Source organism: Eremomyces bilateralis (genome assembly GCF_010015585.1).
Source record: "Eremomyces bilateralis CBS 781.70 unplaced genomic scaffold P152scaffold_2, whole genome shotgun sequence".
NCBI classification, from domain to species: domain Eukaryota; kingdom Fungi; phylum Ascomycota; class Dothideomycetes; order Eremomycetales; family Eremomycetaceae; genus Eremomyces; species Eremomyces bilateralis.
The window spans coordinates 774,123-787,899 of NW_022985068.1; the positions used below are offsets into that span (position 1 = coordinate 774,123).

General features: G+C 49.9%; 6 protein-coding genes across 6 annotated transcripts; 4 read left to right on the forward strand and 2 right to left on the reverse strand.

Annotated features, from left to right (window-relative positions):
* The first annotated feature begins 440 nt into the window (after positions 1-440).
* Positions 441-1,590, forward strand: P152DRAFT_116520 (HET-domain-containing protein). The gene is made up of 2 exons (XM_033673671.1): positions 441-503; positions 555-1,590. The coding sequence occupies exon 2, from the start codon at positions 872-874 to the stop codon at positions 1,400-1,402; it is 531 nt and encodes a 176-aa protein (XP_033537905.1). The 5' UTR covers positions 441-503; positions 555-871; the 3' UTR covers positions 1,403-1,590.
* A 1,036-nt stretch (positions 1,591-2,626) lies between these two features.
* On the forward strand, positions 2,627-4,010 carry P152DRAFT_504981 (uncharacterized protein; the record flags this gene model as incomplete). The annotated part of the gene is made up of 5 exons (XM_033682408.1): positions 2,627-3,014; positions 3,085-3,235; positions 3,267-3,528; positions 3,661-3,824; positions 3,892-4,010. The coding sequence occupies exons 1-5, from the start codon at positions 2,910-2,912 to the stop codon at positions 4,008-4,010; spliced, it is 801 nt and encodes a 266-aa protein (XP_033537906.1). The 5' UTR covers positions 2,627-2,909.
* Positions 4,011-5,249: 1,239 nt separating this feature from the next.
* P152DRAFT_454535 (MFS general substrate transporter) lies at positions 5,250-7,755 on the forward strand. Its single transcript, XM_033678606.1, has 4 exons — positions 5,250-5,562; positions 5,611-5,905; positions 5,969-6,345; positions 6,391-7,755. Exons 1-4 carry the CDS (start codon positions 5,440-5,442, stop codon positions 7,369-7,371), a joined length of 1,776 nt encoding a protein of 591 aa, XP_033537907.1. The 5' UTR covers positions 5,250-5,439; the 3' UTR covers positions 7,372-7,755.
* A 570-nt stretch (positions 7,756-8,325) lies between these two features.
* P152DRAFT_454536 (uncharacterized protein) lies at positions 8,326-8,838 on the reverse strand. The gene has a single exon (XM_033678607.1). It carries the CDS (start codon positions 8,516-8,518, stop codon positions 8,360-8,362), a length of 159 nt encoding a protein of 52 aa, XP_033537908.1. The 5' UTR covers positions 8,519-8,838; the 3' UTR covers positions 8,326-8,359.
* Positions 8,839-10,933: 2,095 nt separating this feature from the next.
* P152DRAFT_454541 (uncharacterized protein) lies at positions 10,934-11,257 on the forward strand. The gene has a single exon (XM_033678608.1). It carries the CDS (start codon positions 11,084-11,086, stop codon positions 11,240-11,242), a length of 159 nt encoding a protein of 52 aa, XP_033537909.1. The 5' UTR covers positions 10,934-11,083; the 3' UTR covers positions 11,243-11,257.
* A 149-nt stretch (positions 11,258-11,406) lies between these two features.
* Positions 11,407-12,928, reverse strand: P152DRAFT_445954 (uncharacterized protein; the record flags this gene model as incomplete). The annotated part of the gene is made up of 2 exons (XM_033677886.1): positions 11,407-12,075; positions 12,419-12,928. The coding sequence occupies 2 exons, from the start codon at positions 12,926-12,928 to the stop codon at positions 11,407-11,409; spliced, it is 1,179 nt and encodes a 392-aa protein (XP_033537910.1).
* Positions 12,929-13,777: the final 849 nt, after the last annotated feature.

A 13,777-nucleotide genomic window follows, 5' to 3' on the forward strand; every position in this document is an offset into this window, starting at 1 on the left:
CCCTATCGGATGGTTTTCATCTCCCATTTTTATCCCTCAAGAGGCCTCCCTTGATGAAAGGACACCGTGTCTAAGCGGAGGCAGTAAACACGGTCGTGATGGTGTTGGTGGCATGGCGATACCACGCTCAACGCTTGCGACCTGCACGCGTAATGCGTGCGTCTCTTTCATCGCCACTGCACTTAGCCATCGATAGAGAACTCTTCCCCATCAATGTTTCCACCCGCGGCGACGTGGACGCGTGCAGTTGGACTTCGCGGGCGGAATCAACATATTAAACATAAGTTAAGGCAGAAAATTCTACCTTGAAAATTGCTCGCTTCCAAAACCTTTGAGTATGTCCTGGCCGAGCCACCGTGGCCACTTATAGAGAGACCTCCATCGCAATACGCAACTGCTTCTGGAGAGGCTCAGGAAAGATGGACGCATGGTAGATCTACATTTGCTAACTGAAGGGCAAGTCAAAATAAAATGCGCAAGGCTTCGACTGTGCAGCTCATATGGTATGCAATCATAGTAAAAGAAACTACTATGATGAAGACTAACAAGGGCAGCCTGGAGCCAATGATCTCTGCCGAGTACGACGGGGACAATGTTGGTCTCGGATGACTTGTTACAGGCAGTGCTGGAGACAACCAATGCTTGGACCTGGCTAAAGAATGGTTCCACCGATGTACTCGCTCGCACGGCAAAGCATGTGCGTTGATCGAAGACGAGCAGTCCCGCGAGACTCGTTCATATCCCACCAGACGAAGCCGAACCCTTGAGAGTATGTCTTATCCAAGGCTTGAGAGGGCAGTATGCGGCTTTGTCGTACGTTTGGGGAGAGGGCTCCAGATTACAGACAACAACAGCTACGCTCAATGACAGAATGTCAGGCTTCCGAGCGAGCATACTCCCAAAGACGCTTCGAGATGCGGTCCATGTGGCCCGAAAATTTGGTCTAGAATGGATCTGGGTCGACGCTCTGTGCATCATCCAAGGAGATACCACTGATTGGAACTGGGAATCCTCCAAGATGGCTTCGATATATGAGAACTCAGCGTTGACCATATGCGCTGATCTTGCCTCGGACACAGACACTGGTATTCTGCTACCGCGAGACCTGAAAGTTTCGAACCGATTCGGAGCGAATGAAGAACTTTTGTCTTCAACACATCTCTCAAGACTGGATGCACATGTGCCACCAGCCGCTCTATTTACGCGGTTGGGCGTTTCAGGAACGCATCCTGGCCTCACGTACTCTTCATTTTCTGGACGACCAGATCGCTTGGGAGTCCAATACCACGCTATATCGAGAAGGTTTCCGTGGACGCCAGGCTTACGCCCCGGATCATTTCGCGAAACACCAACTTGCCGCATACTCCCATCAAGGACGATGCCCAGAACCCCCAAAGAGTAGCCATGGGCAAGACATCGATCTGCGAGTACGCATCTCCAAGTGGAATGACGTGATCCAAGAAATGGCCATGCGTTATTCCACTGTGGATACGGACACGCTGCCTTCGGTGTCTGGCCTCGTCTCTGCGATCCAGACACTAGAGCTAAGTCAGTACTTTGCCGGCGTGTGGTATGGGGATCCGTTTTCGTCTATGACATGGTACGCCCGCTTTCCTCAGTCCTCTCCAGCATCGTATAAGGCACCTTCTTGGAGCTGGGTATGGACGGCGGGCCGGTTGATGCGGCGTCGGCATGCTCTGATGGCCGACAGGTAACCAAAGCAAATCGCGAAGTAGAGAAACTGGAACGAACAATACGGGCCACGCCTTCTTGGATACGATACGGTACTCAAGAACACGGATCCCCATGGCGAAGTCATGGAAGAAACTCATCTTGTAATGAGCGGCTTGTGCAGAAACGTCTATGTCGCTGAGCATCCAGGTACCGTGTATGATGAGTGGACATGGTGTTACGAAGAGCCCAATGAGGAGGGAATGTATGTCCATATGGGCCAAAGGCAGAACGATCACGCCTTCGCATCGTGCTTTACCGAATATCTTGCGGAAATGTTTCCAGATATTTGTGAAGAATCCGTCGTGTGCTATCTATGTGTGCAGCTTGCTCAGGAGCGAATGCCGGAACAGGACTTTCCGAAGAATATCGCTCTAATTCTTGAACTGGTCGATAACGATGGGGAGGAGGGATTCCAGCGGGTTGGAATCCTTTTGTTTGACTTTAGTGAGCAAGATGGTAATTATTGGAAGCGGAGGACGTTGAAACTATTCTAAATCAACTCGGGCTCTTACTCTATTAGCCCCTAAACTCTAGTTAGGTTGAGCCCCCATCTATTTTCTATAGTCGTTAGCGACATTAGAGAGATTCGAAGCGCACCCTTAGGAATGCATATGATAACTACACCCGGTATAGCGGCGGAAGACGTGCACAGCAGCATAGTAGGCATTAATGATGGATGCTTCCGACAGGTAGCAGTTGTTCGTCGTCTCTTCTCGTCGTCTTGTCGTCGGCGAGGTGCAGGCCTGTCAGTTGGCTCTGTTAGGAAATCGGCGAACGGGTTTTACAAACCCTCCCTACGGAGTACTCCCCAGTAATAATTAAAAACAAAACAAAACAAACCGCAATGAGCCCCACTCACTCTGCCCGACTGGCTTACATTGACGTCTTTCTTCAGCGCTAACATCGACTCAGTTGTCCGTCGCCAATTTGATGCAGGCTCAGGTGTCCACCAGCGATTTTGTTGTTCAACCCCGAGCAGCCTACCCATCACCATCCCGTCACTACGGGGGCAGCGGTGTTCCCGATATCAGCAAAGCTCAAAACGTCGCCTTTCGTCATCCCGGATAACCTGATGGAGCTAATATCCTGCTCGTACTATCCGCGCACGACGGCCCTAACGGAGGTATTCACCACGACTTTGCGTGGGCCGCTTGTGCTGTTGTTGCGAACTGTGCATGGGGGGGTTCTTGTCCGGGACGCGAGATGGGCAAAGAGTTGATGTGGGAAAAGACGGCCTCTTGATGGGGAGTGACTATTACCTTCGATTAACGGATGATGAGGTTCAAGGGGCATAGTAGAAGCGAGAAAATGCATTAGGTGCTGATGGCCCGCTATATAGACATTGAGAAGTACCCTATCGTCGTATCCTTCGCCCATTTCAAGTTCCCGCACCGCAACCTTCCGCCATACTGGACCTCCGAAGCTCTTCGAATTCCTAGATCGAACCATCAGTTCCGTCAGACCGACCTCTCAGATACACTTCTGATGCGCGATAGATCCTGTCGAGTTACCGACCACTACGAAGGAGGAAGGTACTGAAGCCGCGCATCTCATCCCGCGAGTCGAAGAACGTTGGTTCAGATCAAACGAAATGTTGAAATACACTTCTCGCCCGCTTCCATCGGTCACTTCGACTGACGACCCTCGCAACGCTCCACTGCTGCGCTCCGATCTACACTCTACCTTCGACGCGAAACGCTGGGTCGTGGTCCCGAAGGCAGGAACCTGGGTAGTCCACGTGCTGGATCCTGGCCCATCAAGGCAGTTTCTAAGCTTATACTACAACGTGACGTTGTAGCCGCTCGAGGACGTGTCAGTTGAATATTTGTTCGCACGATTTGCTTGGACGATCTTAAATCGGCTCACATTGACTGGTTTTGCTGGACGACGGAAACCAGTTATTGTAGGCACGGAAGACCAATCGAGTAATATCAAGGAGCTCACGGGCGAACAGTGGACAAGGCTCTTCCCTCTTCGAACGAAGAGCAGGAGCCAGAGTCCGACAAAAGGACACTGGCAGGAAGCAGCTGAAGAGGATCTTAACGAAGAAGAAGAAGAGCCCGAGCCCCGGGGTCGAATGAGAAGGAGGAGTTTGAACCTTTCTACTCCCACTTGGTCATCTAGAGAGGATGTTTCCTTGACGGAAGACGGAGATAGTCGAAGCAGTACAGGGACAAGTGTGGAAGAATTTGGTCTCTCAAAAAGAAGACAACTCTTACAGCAAGAGCCTAGAACGATTGGGACACCCGGCGAGAGTGTGGATATGGAGTTCTTAGATACATAGCGGAAATAACGGTCAGTGGAATGAGTACTTTGAGTGAACGTGTATATCTGCCGAAGATGGTAGCATCAGATTAAATTTCGAAGATCGAACAGTCAACTTCGCAAAGCAAATGACAATATGCCCGCTCATCCGTACTAAATGTCTCGTGGAGCTACGTATGATCTTCTGTCGTAATAAGAATGAAAAGGAACGGAAGGAAGGAGTAAAATAAAAACTCCTTCGTGCAGCTTCGAGGACCCTAGTCAACCCCCAAAAGGAGGCGTATAGGACAAGTCCTGAGAACTATAGAGAAAAGCTTACACATGTTGGGGTTCACGATCAGTGAAGATTCTGAACCCTAGAGACGTTATCGAATTGCTAGAGAAAAGATGAAGAAGAGGAAAAGGCCTCTCCTTCCGGAGCTCTAAATACACGGGCGTCGCATGGGCGCGATGCGGTTTGCTCATTCACTGCACCATGTGTAGGCTGCGAACAAATCTCTGACTGAGAGCGACACTGGAAAACTAGGGAGAAACGACAACTTTACAATCCTTTCGGCGGTATTGACCCTCGGATTTCGTTTCGACCTCTTTTATACTGCGGGAAGAGTCATGGGGAACGCATCCACCGTAGTACCATCCAACATGACTGCCATTGGCCGGGCTAGAACTGACTATTGCTATACGAACTTAGTCAAGGAGCGGTTAGAGGGGGATAGCGGAGCTGATCAGGTTTCCTTCACCCAACGCTCCGCCCCCGCCTTGCCTACTCCCCCGCACAATTTAGATCCACTCCCCCACTATGTAATGATGAATAAAACCAATTGATTGGCTAGATTAGCTTAATACCCCTTTTGTAAATAGCCCCGGTTCGAATCTTGCACTAATTAGTCTTTTTTTCCGCCCTTTTCTCTTTTTTACTACACGGTCTTAATGCCTAAGGCACCTGAGGCATTACATCCACAGATTGGAACATGAACTCCTTGGTCAAGGTCACGTTGAGGTGCCTTACCAACATATATAATTATTAGCGGGACGGGGAGGAGGACGGGGGATAGAGTAGGTATCTACTATGTAGTACACCGCTGTATAGTCTACAAGCGACTGGGATAGCATAATGAAATCTAATCCAATCTAATCCAACACAACCCAATATATCCTAAACACCCATGTCAATCGACAGGACACCTTACTACTTCACCTGGATCTAATCCTAAGCGGGGACATATTCCTGCATTCAACGCCTAGCTCTGCCTGAATTTCAGGCCAAGGCTCACTAATTAAAAGAAAATGTCCCAACGATGGATGAGCCGAGGAAACTGCTGTAGGGAGGAGGACGACTCGTTATCCAAAAGGACATGCTGCAGCACATACAATAAAAGATAGCATCTTTACCTCCTCTCGTTCTTCGAACCTCCCGATACGATTACGACAACATCACAAATGTCGGACTTCAGTCAAAATCAAAGGGTCGCGCCGACCAAAGGCGCGACTACAACCAAAGAGCTCGAATTCGTCGAGACCATGTCGAATAGTGCAGTCGACCAGCCTCATGTACACGCCAAGGTTTGTCTCATCTTCTCGCTGAGGATGCCACTGATCCCGACTGTATAGATGAACCCGAAACTCTTCGTCGCACTCCTCACAATGTCGTTCCTCTGGATTGGATCTCAGATTCCCCTTTATCTGTTCGGCAGCGTGTTACCCCTGATCTATAGCGATCTTGGCGGTGTCGATCGCTACGTGTGGTTCATCATTGGGTACCTCATTCCCTGTGCTGCACTCTGTCCTTTCGTCGGGGCTCTGTCCGATATCTTTGGCAGAAAGATGGTGGCAATTGTGGGACAGGTCCTGCTCATTCTTGGGCCGGTCGTCACGTCCACCGCGAACACCATGAACATCGCGATTGGTATGTCTCCCCTCATTCCGTCATCCTCACTCGATAACGTTCGCTTTACTGAATTGGTCGTAGCGGGACAAGTCTTCTCCGGTCTAGGTGCCGGTCTGAACGAACTGATCGCCCTTGCCGGAACCGCGGATCTGGTCCCCGTTAACAAACGAGGCCAATATGTGGGAGCCGTGGTCTTGACCATCCTACCCTTCTGCGCATCGACACTCTACGCACAACTCATCGCGAGAGATAGCGACTGGCGCTATGTTGGAATTTTCGTCGGCGCCTGGAACTTCCTCGGCCTCGTACTCTGCATCTTCAGCTACTCCGATCCGCCCCGGATCTCGACCGAGTACACTCGCAGTGACGTGATGAAAAACGTCGACTACATCGGAGGCATTCTCAGCACCGTGGGTGTTGTGCTGTTCATGATGGGCATGCAATGGGGAGCCGAACAGGTGACACAGGATCTCCACTGTCTCGATCACGACTAACGTCCGCAGTACGAATGGCAATCAGTGCAGGTCCTCGTCCCCTTCCTCCTGGGCGTTGTCATCCTCGTCGCTTTTTTCGTCTACGAGTTCAAATTCGCCAAGTACCCCATGTGTCCGGCCGGGATATTTAGCAAAGACAGACGCACCATGATCTGCATTCTTCTTATCACCTTCCTGTCGGGAGCCAACTTCTTTGTCATGCTCCTCTTCTACCCAACCCAAGTGTTCCACGTCTGGGGCCACGAGCCAGTCAGCATCGGCTTGAGGACGTTGCCAATGGGCTTCGGCATCGTGATCGGCGCCGCTATTTCCCTCATCCTCATCCCCGTCACCAGAGGCAGAATCAAACACCTCATGATCTTTTTCACCGCCATGATGACCGCTGGCACAGGAGCTATGGCCGCCGCACGCACCGACAATCTTCCTGCGGTCCTCGGCATGGTCACTGTGGCAAGTCTGGGTGTTGGAGGCGTCATCATTCCATGCTCCATCATCGCCCAGCTCATCTGCCCACATGACCTTCTCGGAACAATTACAGCCATCACTCTCTCGATTCGCTACGTGGGTGGTGCGATCGGGTATACAGCATACTACAACGTGTTCTACGACCACTTTACACCCGATGCCACCCGGCTCGTGGCCATCGGCACCATTGTGCTCAAGGGCATCGTCAACCTCGGCTCCAACCAAGAAAACCTCGGACTCATCGAGGAGTTGACAACACTGGCGGCAAAGGCGCAGTTCGCTCAACTCCACGACGTGATTGCGACGGATTCACGAGTGAATCACAAAGATATCGCATTCGATCTCATCGTCGACGCCACAGAAGAAGCCATGGCACTGGCGTATCGGTGGCCGTACTGGATGTCCATTGCATTCGGTGGTATTTGTGTCATTCTCGCATTCTTTGTGCGAGATATCAGGGCGGTTTTGGATGAAGAAAAGGAAAAGGTGCCGGTTGAGGAGATCCACCACGGCGCACTTCGGTGAAATCAACAGGGCCTATTCAACAGGAATCATAGCTGGTGGGGATATCGAACGGAGAATCATGTCCGCTTCTAAGATTTGCGAGGCTTTTCGGGGTCCTCTTCATTCGAATGTTCATGTCTTCTAATCTATAAAGTATAAGGGAGCCGTCTTGAACTGATCGCCATCACTATTTGCCGTCCCGCCAGTCCCTTCCGAATGGGCTCCTCTCTGGCGCGTTTCCTCTACATCATGCGCGTTCATGTTAACTGTCAGGACAAGCCTCACACGGACGACTCGAAGACGGGTCGTCCAAGGGCTATCCGTGTCCGACCCAGGATACCGATCATCTTCCCTTTTGACCCTACCCGCATCGTATATAGGATAGGAGGCTCCGGCATACCGGCCACTTCGTAGCATCGATACTATATTCTATAAAATTGGTTAGAGCTAAGCTCGACGAATGGTCGAACCTCCAGTCCCGGGTCCCAAGGGAGAAATAGCGCTTTAACATTTTAAAGATTCGGGCGGTATAAGTCTGCTATAATTTGTATAATGGTTCATCGGTCTAAGGAAGCGTATGCGACGCAATGGCGAAGCGACATACCCCTTCTTTGGAACCCCGGGTCTTATATCAACTGTCTACCATTACTGTAAGTTTGCGTGAGTGTGTGTTCCATTAGTGTTACGGCACGGTAGCTGGATGCACACAACATACACATAGCCAAAGATACTCTAGATTGAGATAAAGAGTAAAGGTATCAGTGACAGAGGAATCTTGACGAGGTTCCATCTCGATGCTACTAGGCTTGATTAGGCTTAGGCTCTCAGCCTATGCCAACTAGGGGTGTGTAATGTAAGATGTTGTATAATAGAGGGCGGTGAGATTTTCCCCCCGCGCTAGTAATGATGGAAATCAATCGCTGAACTAGGCTTAGCGCAAATGATTCTATATCTTCTTCAACAGACAACTTCAATGTTTCAATCTATTCCTTATGAAGCCTATCTTCTACTAACGTCGCTGTCTCTTGCGCGGGCTAAGTCCTTTCCAAGCATTTGAAGCCGTCTCTGCTGCAGCACGCTTAGGACGCTGTCTATGCACATCCCCAGATCCAAAAAGAGGATTTTGAGCAGCGACTTGTGCAAATTTTTCAGCATAGAAAGCTTCCATATCTCCAAAGTGATAATTCCATGCCATTGTTGGAGTACAGGAAGCAAACGCCCCTCTTGTCGCGAGAGCCATATCCCATGCTTCAACTAGTTCTGTAGGGTCGTTTTCCTGCCCTGTCTCTGCCAAAAAATTCATCACTGTGCCAATGTCACTGCAGTTACATAGAACAGGCTGGAGTCGTCGACGCTCGAAGTCAGCAAAGAACTCTTCCAACGACGGGGGTTGCCAAGCAGGCTGTAGAGGGGATTGAGCCGTAGTAACAGACGCAGTAACAGAGACAGGTGAAGACAAATGAGATGGAGTAGGGGAAGATATAGGAGTAGGTGAAGGGATCGATATAGATGGAGAAGTAGTTGTAGAATTCGTAGCTGTGCAGATGTAGGAACTGATACGGTAACAGCTGTGTTTGTGTGTCGCAAGACCTCAGGAAGTGTTTGACCCTGGGGGTGAGGAGGAGGAGGCTGAAATTGAGGGATAGAAGGTGGCACACGTCGTTCAAAGCCTGAAAGATCTCGACGAGTTATAGCATTCGTAGGTAGTGCAGATGTAGGAATTGACACAGCGACAGAGGTGTTTGTATGTCGTAAGACCTCAGCAAGTGTTTGACCTTGGGGTTGTGGTAGAGAGGGCGGTACACGTCGTTCAAAAGCTGATGGATCTCGACGAGTTGATGCCTTGTTCTTCCTCGGCGCTCCTCTTGTTTAAGCAGGAAGCGGCTCTAGGATAGATTGATATGGCCTTGGAGAGAGGCTTATTGACCGTCCTTGCTCACGTTGATAGCGCCAATGATCGTCGTAAAAGTGATTTGGTCGTAATATCGATCCAGAACTTATTACATCTCGCAGCGTATGATGACATGGAAGACCGTTTATCTTCTCAAAGAGGCCAGTACAAGGACCCCCGCTACGACGTTGTCTCTGCTCCTTCTAACAACACGCAGCAAGTCGCCTGTTGAAGCCATAAGGTAGTCCTTCAATACCTTATGCATTCCTTCACCAGGAGAGGTTGTGATTATATTATAGTGTCGATGCTGAGACGTCCAAGCAGCTGCCCACTCGGTACGTGTATGCCATTGATTGCCACGTAAGTATTGGCAAAGTTCTCGCTGGTCGGCATAGTCTTTGAGTAACTCGTTCCACTTTAGCTTAAATATATGTGGACTCTTTGCGTAGACAAGCTGCTCCAGTCAGTTCTGTAAAAGAATTATAAGAGGCATTCCCGGAAGCCTTCTAGAAACGCCTCTTAGGCCATTGGCAGGGAGCATACCTGACTCTAACGTTTCATAAATTGAGCCCGGTGCTCAGCAATTCTCTGCTTCTCTTCTTTTGTTACGCCATTAGCGTCTCGCCAGGGCTTTTGAGCCTTTGTCTACACATTCTTGTTGATATGCCATACGCACAGGAGTTATGGAACACCCGGAAATAGAGTGCGAGCTGCTAGTTTTACCGCATCCTCCTGATCGCTGATAAACACGCGTGGCTGCGGTGTCCCTGTCTTAAGGAGGAAGTTTGAGATTGCCTAATGGTAATCTGCTTCTTTCTCGCTGTGGAGGAAGCAGAACCCTGCAGAGAAGAAGGTCTGCAGATTGGTGCAGCCGAGTATGTGCAACAGTGGGAGTTTATACTTGTTGGTTCGGTACGTACAGTCCATCAACAGGGTATCGGGATTCGCAAGCAGTAGCTTAATCTGCTTCTGGTGGGCAAAGAAGAGACTTTGTACGTGATTATCCGCATCCTTCTTAACAGTAAAAACCCATTCCGGCGTAGACAGGTCATCTAATAATGTCTCAATCGGACTCCTCCCATTTAAGTACTTCTCTCTGATTGCCTTCCTCTCGCCGCGAATATCGGTGGCAGATACTAGCGTGTTCGGATCCTCCTTTTGAATAGCAGCCATTATCTGCATCGGCCGTACCCTAGCATGTGTCATTGATTTAATTGTATCTTCCTGTGCTAATGTACGCTTGCGATAAACATTATGCGCACTGGGGTTAAGCGACCGGGGATGGTTGTGATGCTTGTGTAGAACCTCCAGCTTCTACTGGTCGTCGCTTTTGTTCTTGAATATAATAAGCCTAAAATGACACCCTATTAAGCGTGTGCTTGTACTCAGAGTCCTTGCTCTTGACTGATAGTTTCCGGATCGATTACAGTGGTAGTAATATCGTGTCTTGACATTAGAATTGTGAGGTTTACTCCGCTTGAGTAGGAAGCCGTAGCCATGCCGTGCCATGCTGCATGCCATGGTCCCTAAGAGAATTGTAGGCTTCTTTATAGGACGTGTAAAGACAATCTGGAGGAGGGGCGATATCCTCCATGCTAAGATCTGTAAGAGAAGGAATGTGAGAAAACAGCGGTTCCTGATATCAGGTGGTCTGCAAGACAGGTCACAGCGGGAGCTCTGTGTTTGACTAAGAATTGAGACATTGATTGATCTTGCTCCTATACGCCCATATCTAAGTTCTATATGCAAATTGATGGCTACCGAGACCCTGGTTTCCTCAAAACGAGCGAAAAAGCAAAGAATGAGGGGTTGGTAACATCGCGGGATGTGTGATACACTGTCATGGTTGGGAACACGGGATCGATACCACCTAAATACGAGCAAGAAATGGTGATCACGGGTAGGAAACCGGAAAGCGCTAAAAAACAGAGGTATCTCGAAAACCTGATCTCTAACAAGGAACACCTCCATGCTGGGATTATAAGAGAAAGAACGGATTGAACATTGACGCTGTCCCTGGGCGAAGAGGAGGCAAAATGCGAGCTAGGCTCAGTTGAGCGATTAATTTTCATCATCACTAGCGCGGGGGCAAAATCTCAAAAGCGGGGGGGAAATCTCACCAGCCCTATTTTAATGTATTATAATTTAAGTAATACCTCGTATTATTAATGCCAACTATCAATGGTCTCCTCCTTAAACATCAAGGCGAAATCTAGTTGCTTGGCCGCTTCGAACAGAGGATCCATGACATTCTCTGGGAAATTGCAACCATCTATACAGCCTTCGCGGCGGCCGTCGTACACGATCTGGATCCGTTGCAACGGCGACTGCCGCTGCCTCGCGATCTCCATGAATTCCCCCATCCATTGGTCCAATTCCGTCCCGTGCGTGCCCCCAGGACAGGCCCCGGACCGTGCGAACCAGTCGAACGTCTCCATGACCAGCGTGAAGTTCCGTAGTTTCGGAGCCAGCAGCGCGTTCGCGGCGTCGGTGGCGTCGAGATCATCGATCCGGTAGCGGGGATTTGCGGTGAAGGTCGGCCAGCGGATTGTCAGGGTTTCTAGTGCAGGCAGGCCCATGACGTCGAGGGGACGACCGGGCAGCCGGTGGAAACTTCCGATGGCGAGGGAACGCACGGTCGAACGGTGGCGGGCAAGAAGCCAGTTAAAGAAGGTCTGGTCATCGTCTGGTGGGAAGGCGACCTCCTCGATGTTATTGTACTCTTTGTACGCGAAGTGCTCGATGGTTTTACACCAGTTAACGATCGTCGAGAGGATCAACTCGTCGTGGGAGAAATCGCCGATATCTACCGTAGTAAACGGCGCGGTGCCCTCCTAATAGGCGGAGTTATTAGCGAGAGAGCAATTACATCGACAGCGGAGGGTTAAATAGGGGTTTGAATAGGAAGAAGAGGGGGTGTGGACATCGATCTTAACTAACTTTGAGAAGGGCGACGTCGGATCTCGATATTGGTACGAAGCCGTAGATTTGGAGCGCTCGGTCACAGAGGCTCGATCTAGAGCGCATTATATTATAGCAAAGGCTGTATCCCTCCCTTTCATGCTCAACATCAATCAGCATGACATGATTGATAGACCCAAGCCGCTTCCAAATACCGGCGAGTGGACCAGCACCGTCCGTAACGCCTGGAGGACGGATGTCCAGGGGAAAGCTTACAAGCTTAAGACATCGGAGGTTCGCTGTCAACGACAAAATTTCACAGAAGACTTCGATATATTGTTCGGGCTCCAATGTCTCCATGCAGTACTGTTCAATCATTAAGGTGTGGCAGCGTTGAGCAAGCGCTGGGTTACCTCGGAGCGTGGCATGTAAACTGGCGAGCCGATCCGAGCGCCGCGGGAATGAGATGCCCAACCAGATCTCGATGTGGCGGTAAAACAGAGGTTGAAAGATCGAACGAAAGCGACGGCAAACTAAGGGTAGCCAGAAGGCTTCATGGGACGGTCGAACGTTCGGGTGCGGGCATCTTTGTAGACCATCGTCACTCTTCTGCTTCATTTCCTCGCCCGTGCTGGAATGGATCTCCTTAGTATCTGGTACAGAGAATGTCGACGCGCCATATCCAATAGAAGCGTAGTCGAGGATTAACTCGAGGAGCTCGTCCGACAGACGTAAGATAGGAGACTGCTCGTTCAGCTCTCTGTTACCGGTGGGTGCAGCCGACATGCTAGAGCTGACCGGAAGGCGGAAGAGATCGTCTTACTAGAGCATCAGTTAATAGACAGTAAAACTGCGTCCAGTAAGTGTTTTCTACTATTTCCTAACAAATACGAATGGAGATGAATTAGATGATAGTTAAGAGCTTAAGAGCAGCCATAGAGACGTGAGGATTGATCTGGTGGCGCTATTAAACTATAAATAGAGCTACTAACTTGGCAAAGATGATAGCGTACAGAAGCTAGCTTAAATTACATCTCAGCTGGTAACTTATACAGCACGTAGCGGCTGATACAATACTGCGGTGTACGGATCACTAAGAATCAATGTGTATAGTTTACGCCAAGAGCTCCAAGGTGGCTGTGCATTCAGAAATTCTGGAGTGCACCAAGGCGGAAGGTGATTTCGCTAGTGACTGTATCAGGATGATGGTCTTATTATCTTGGAATCCCTTCGAAGTTTAGCAGCGGGAGCCTTCGCCCGATTGCTGCATGAAAATTTTCAGCCTCTCGCTCGTTATATTCCGCCCCTGGCGCGGCGGTGCTTCGCAGCCAGTGATCCCATCCGACAAGCCGATTTCCCTCAGGAATGTGCGAATGCCATGCAATTATGGGCCATATCTACTGAATCGACTGGACCAATCACAGTCTCTTCAATGCGTATTCACCAGGCAACGTTAGTGCGCGGTCGGAGTGCGGGAGGGTTTGAAAATGTCGGTCCTTTGGTCTATGCCTGCCCATCAGAGCTTGTCACTTTGAATGCCTCCTTGAATTGGGTACCAGATATACCGCGTAGCTTGATGTACATTATTCACACCTCTGCTGTTCTAGGGAATGGAACCCTTATGGTCTTCATCGG

Bases quoted from the DNA above. Each gene is read 5' to 3' on its own strand.
- P152DRAFT_116520 (XM_033673671.1), top strand. From the start codon at position 872: ATGTCAGGCTTCCGAGCGAGCATACTCCCAAAGACGCTTCGAGATGCG.
- P152DRAFT_454535 (XM_033678606.1), top strand. From the start codon at position 5,440: ATGTCGGACTTCAGTCAAAATCAAAGGGTCGCGCCGACCAAAGGCGCG. The intron at 5,563-5,610 runs GTTTGTCTCATC...CCGACTGTATAG, and splicing joins AGCCTCATGTACACGCCAAG to ATGAACCCGAAACTCTTCGT. The intron at 6,346-6,390 runs GTGACACAGGAT...TAACGTCCGCAG, and splicing joins TGCAATGGGGAGCCGAACAG to TACGAATGGCAATCAGTGCA.
- P152DRAFT_454536 (XM_033678607.1), bottom strand. From the start codon at position 8,518: ATGGAAGCTTTCTATGCTGAAAAATTTGCACAAGTCGCTGCTCAAAAT.
- P152DRAFT_454541 (XM_033678608.1), top strand. From the start codon at position 11,084: ATGGTTGGGAACACGGGATCGATACCACCTAAATACGAGCAAGAAATG.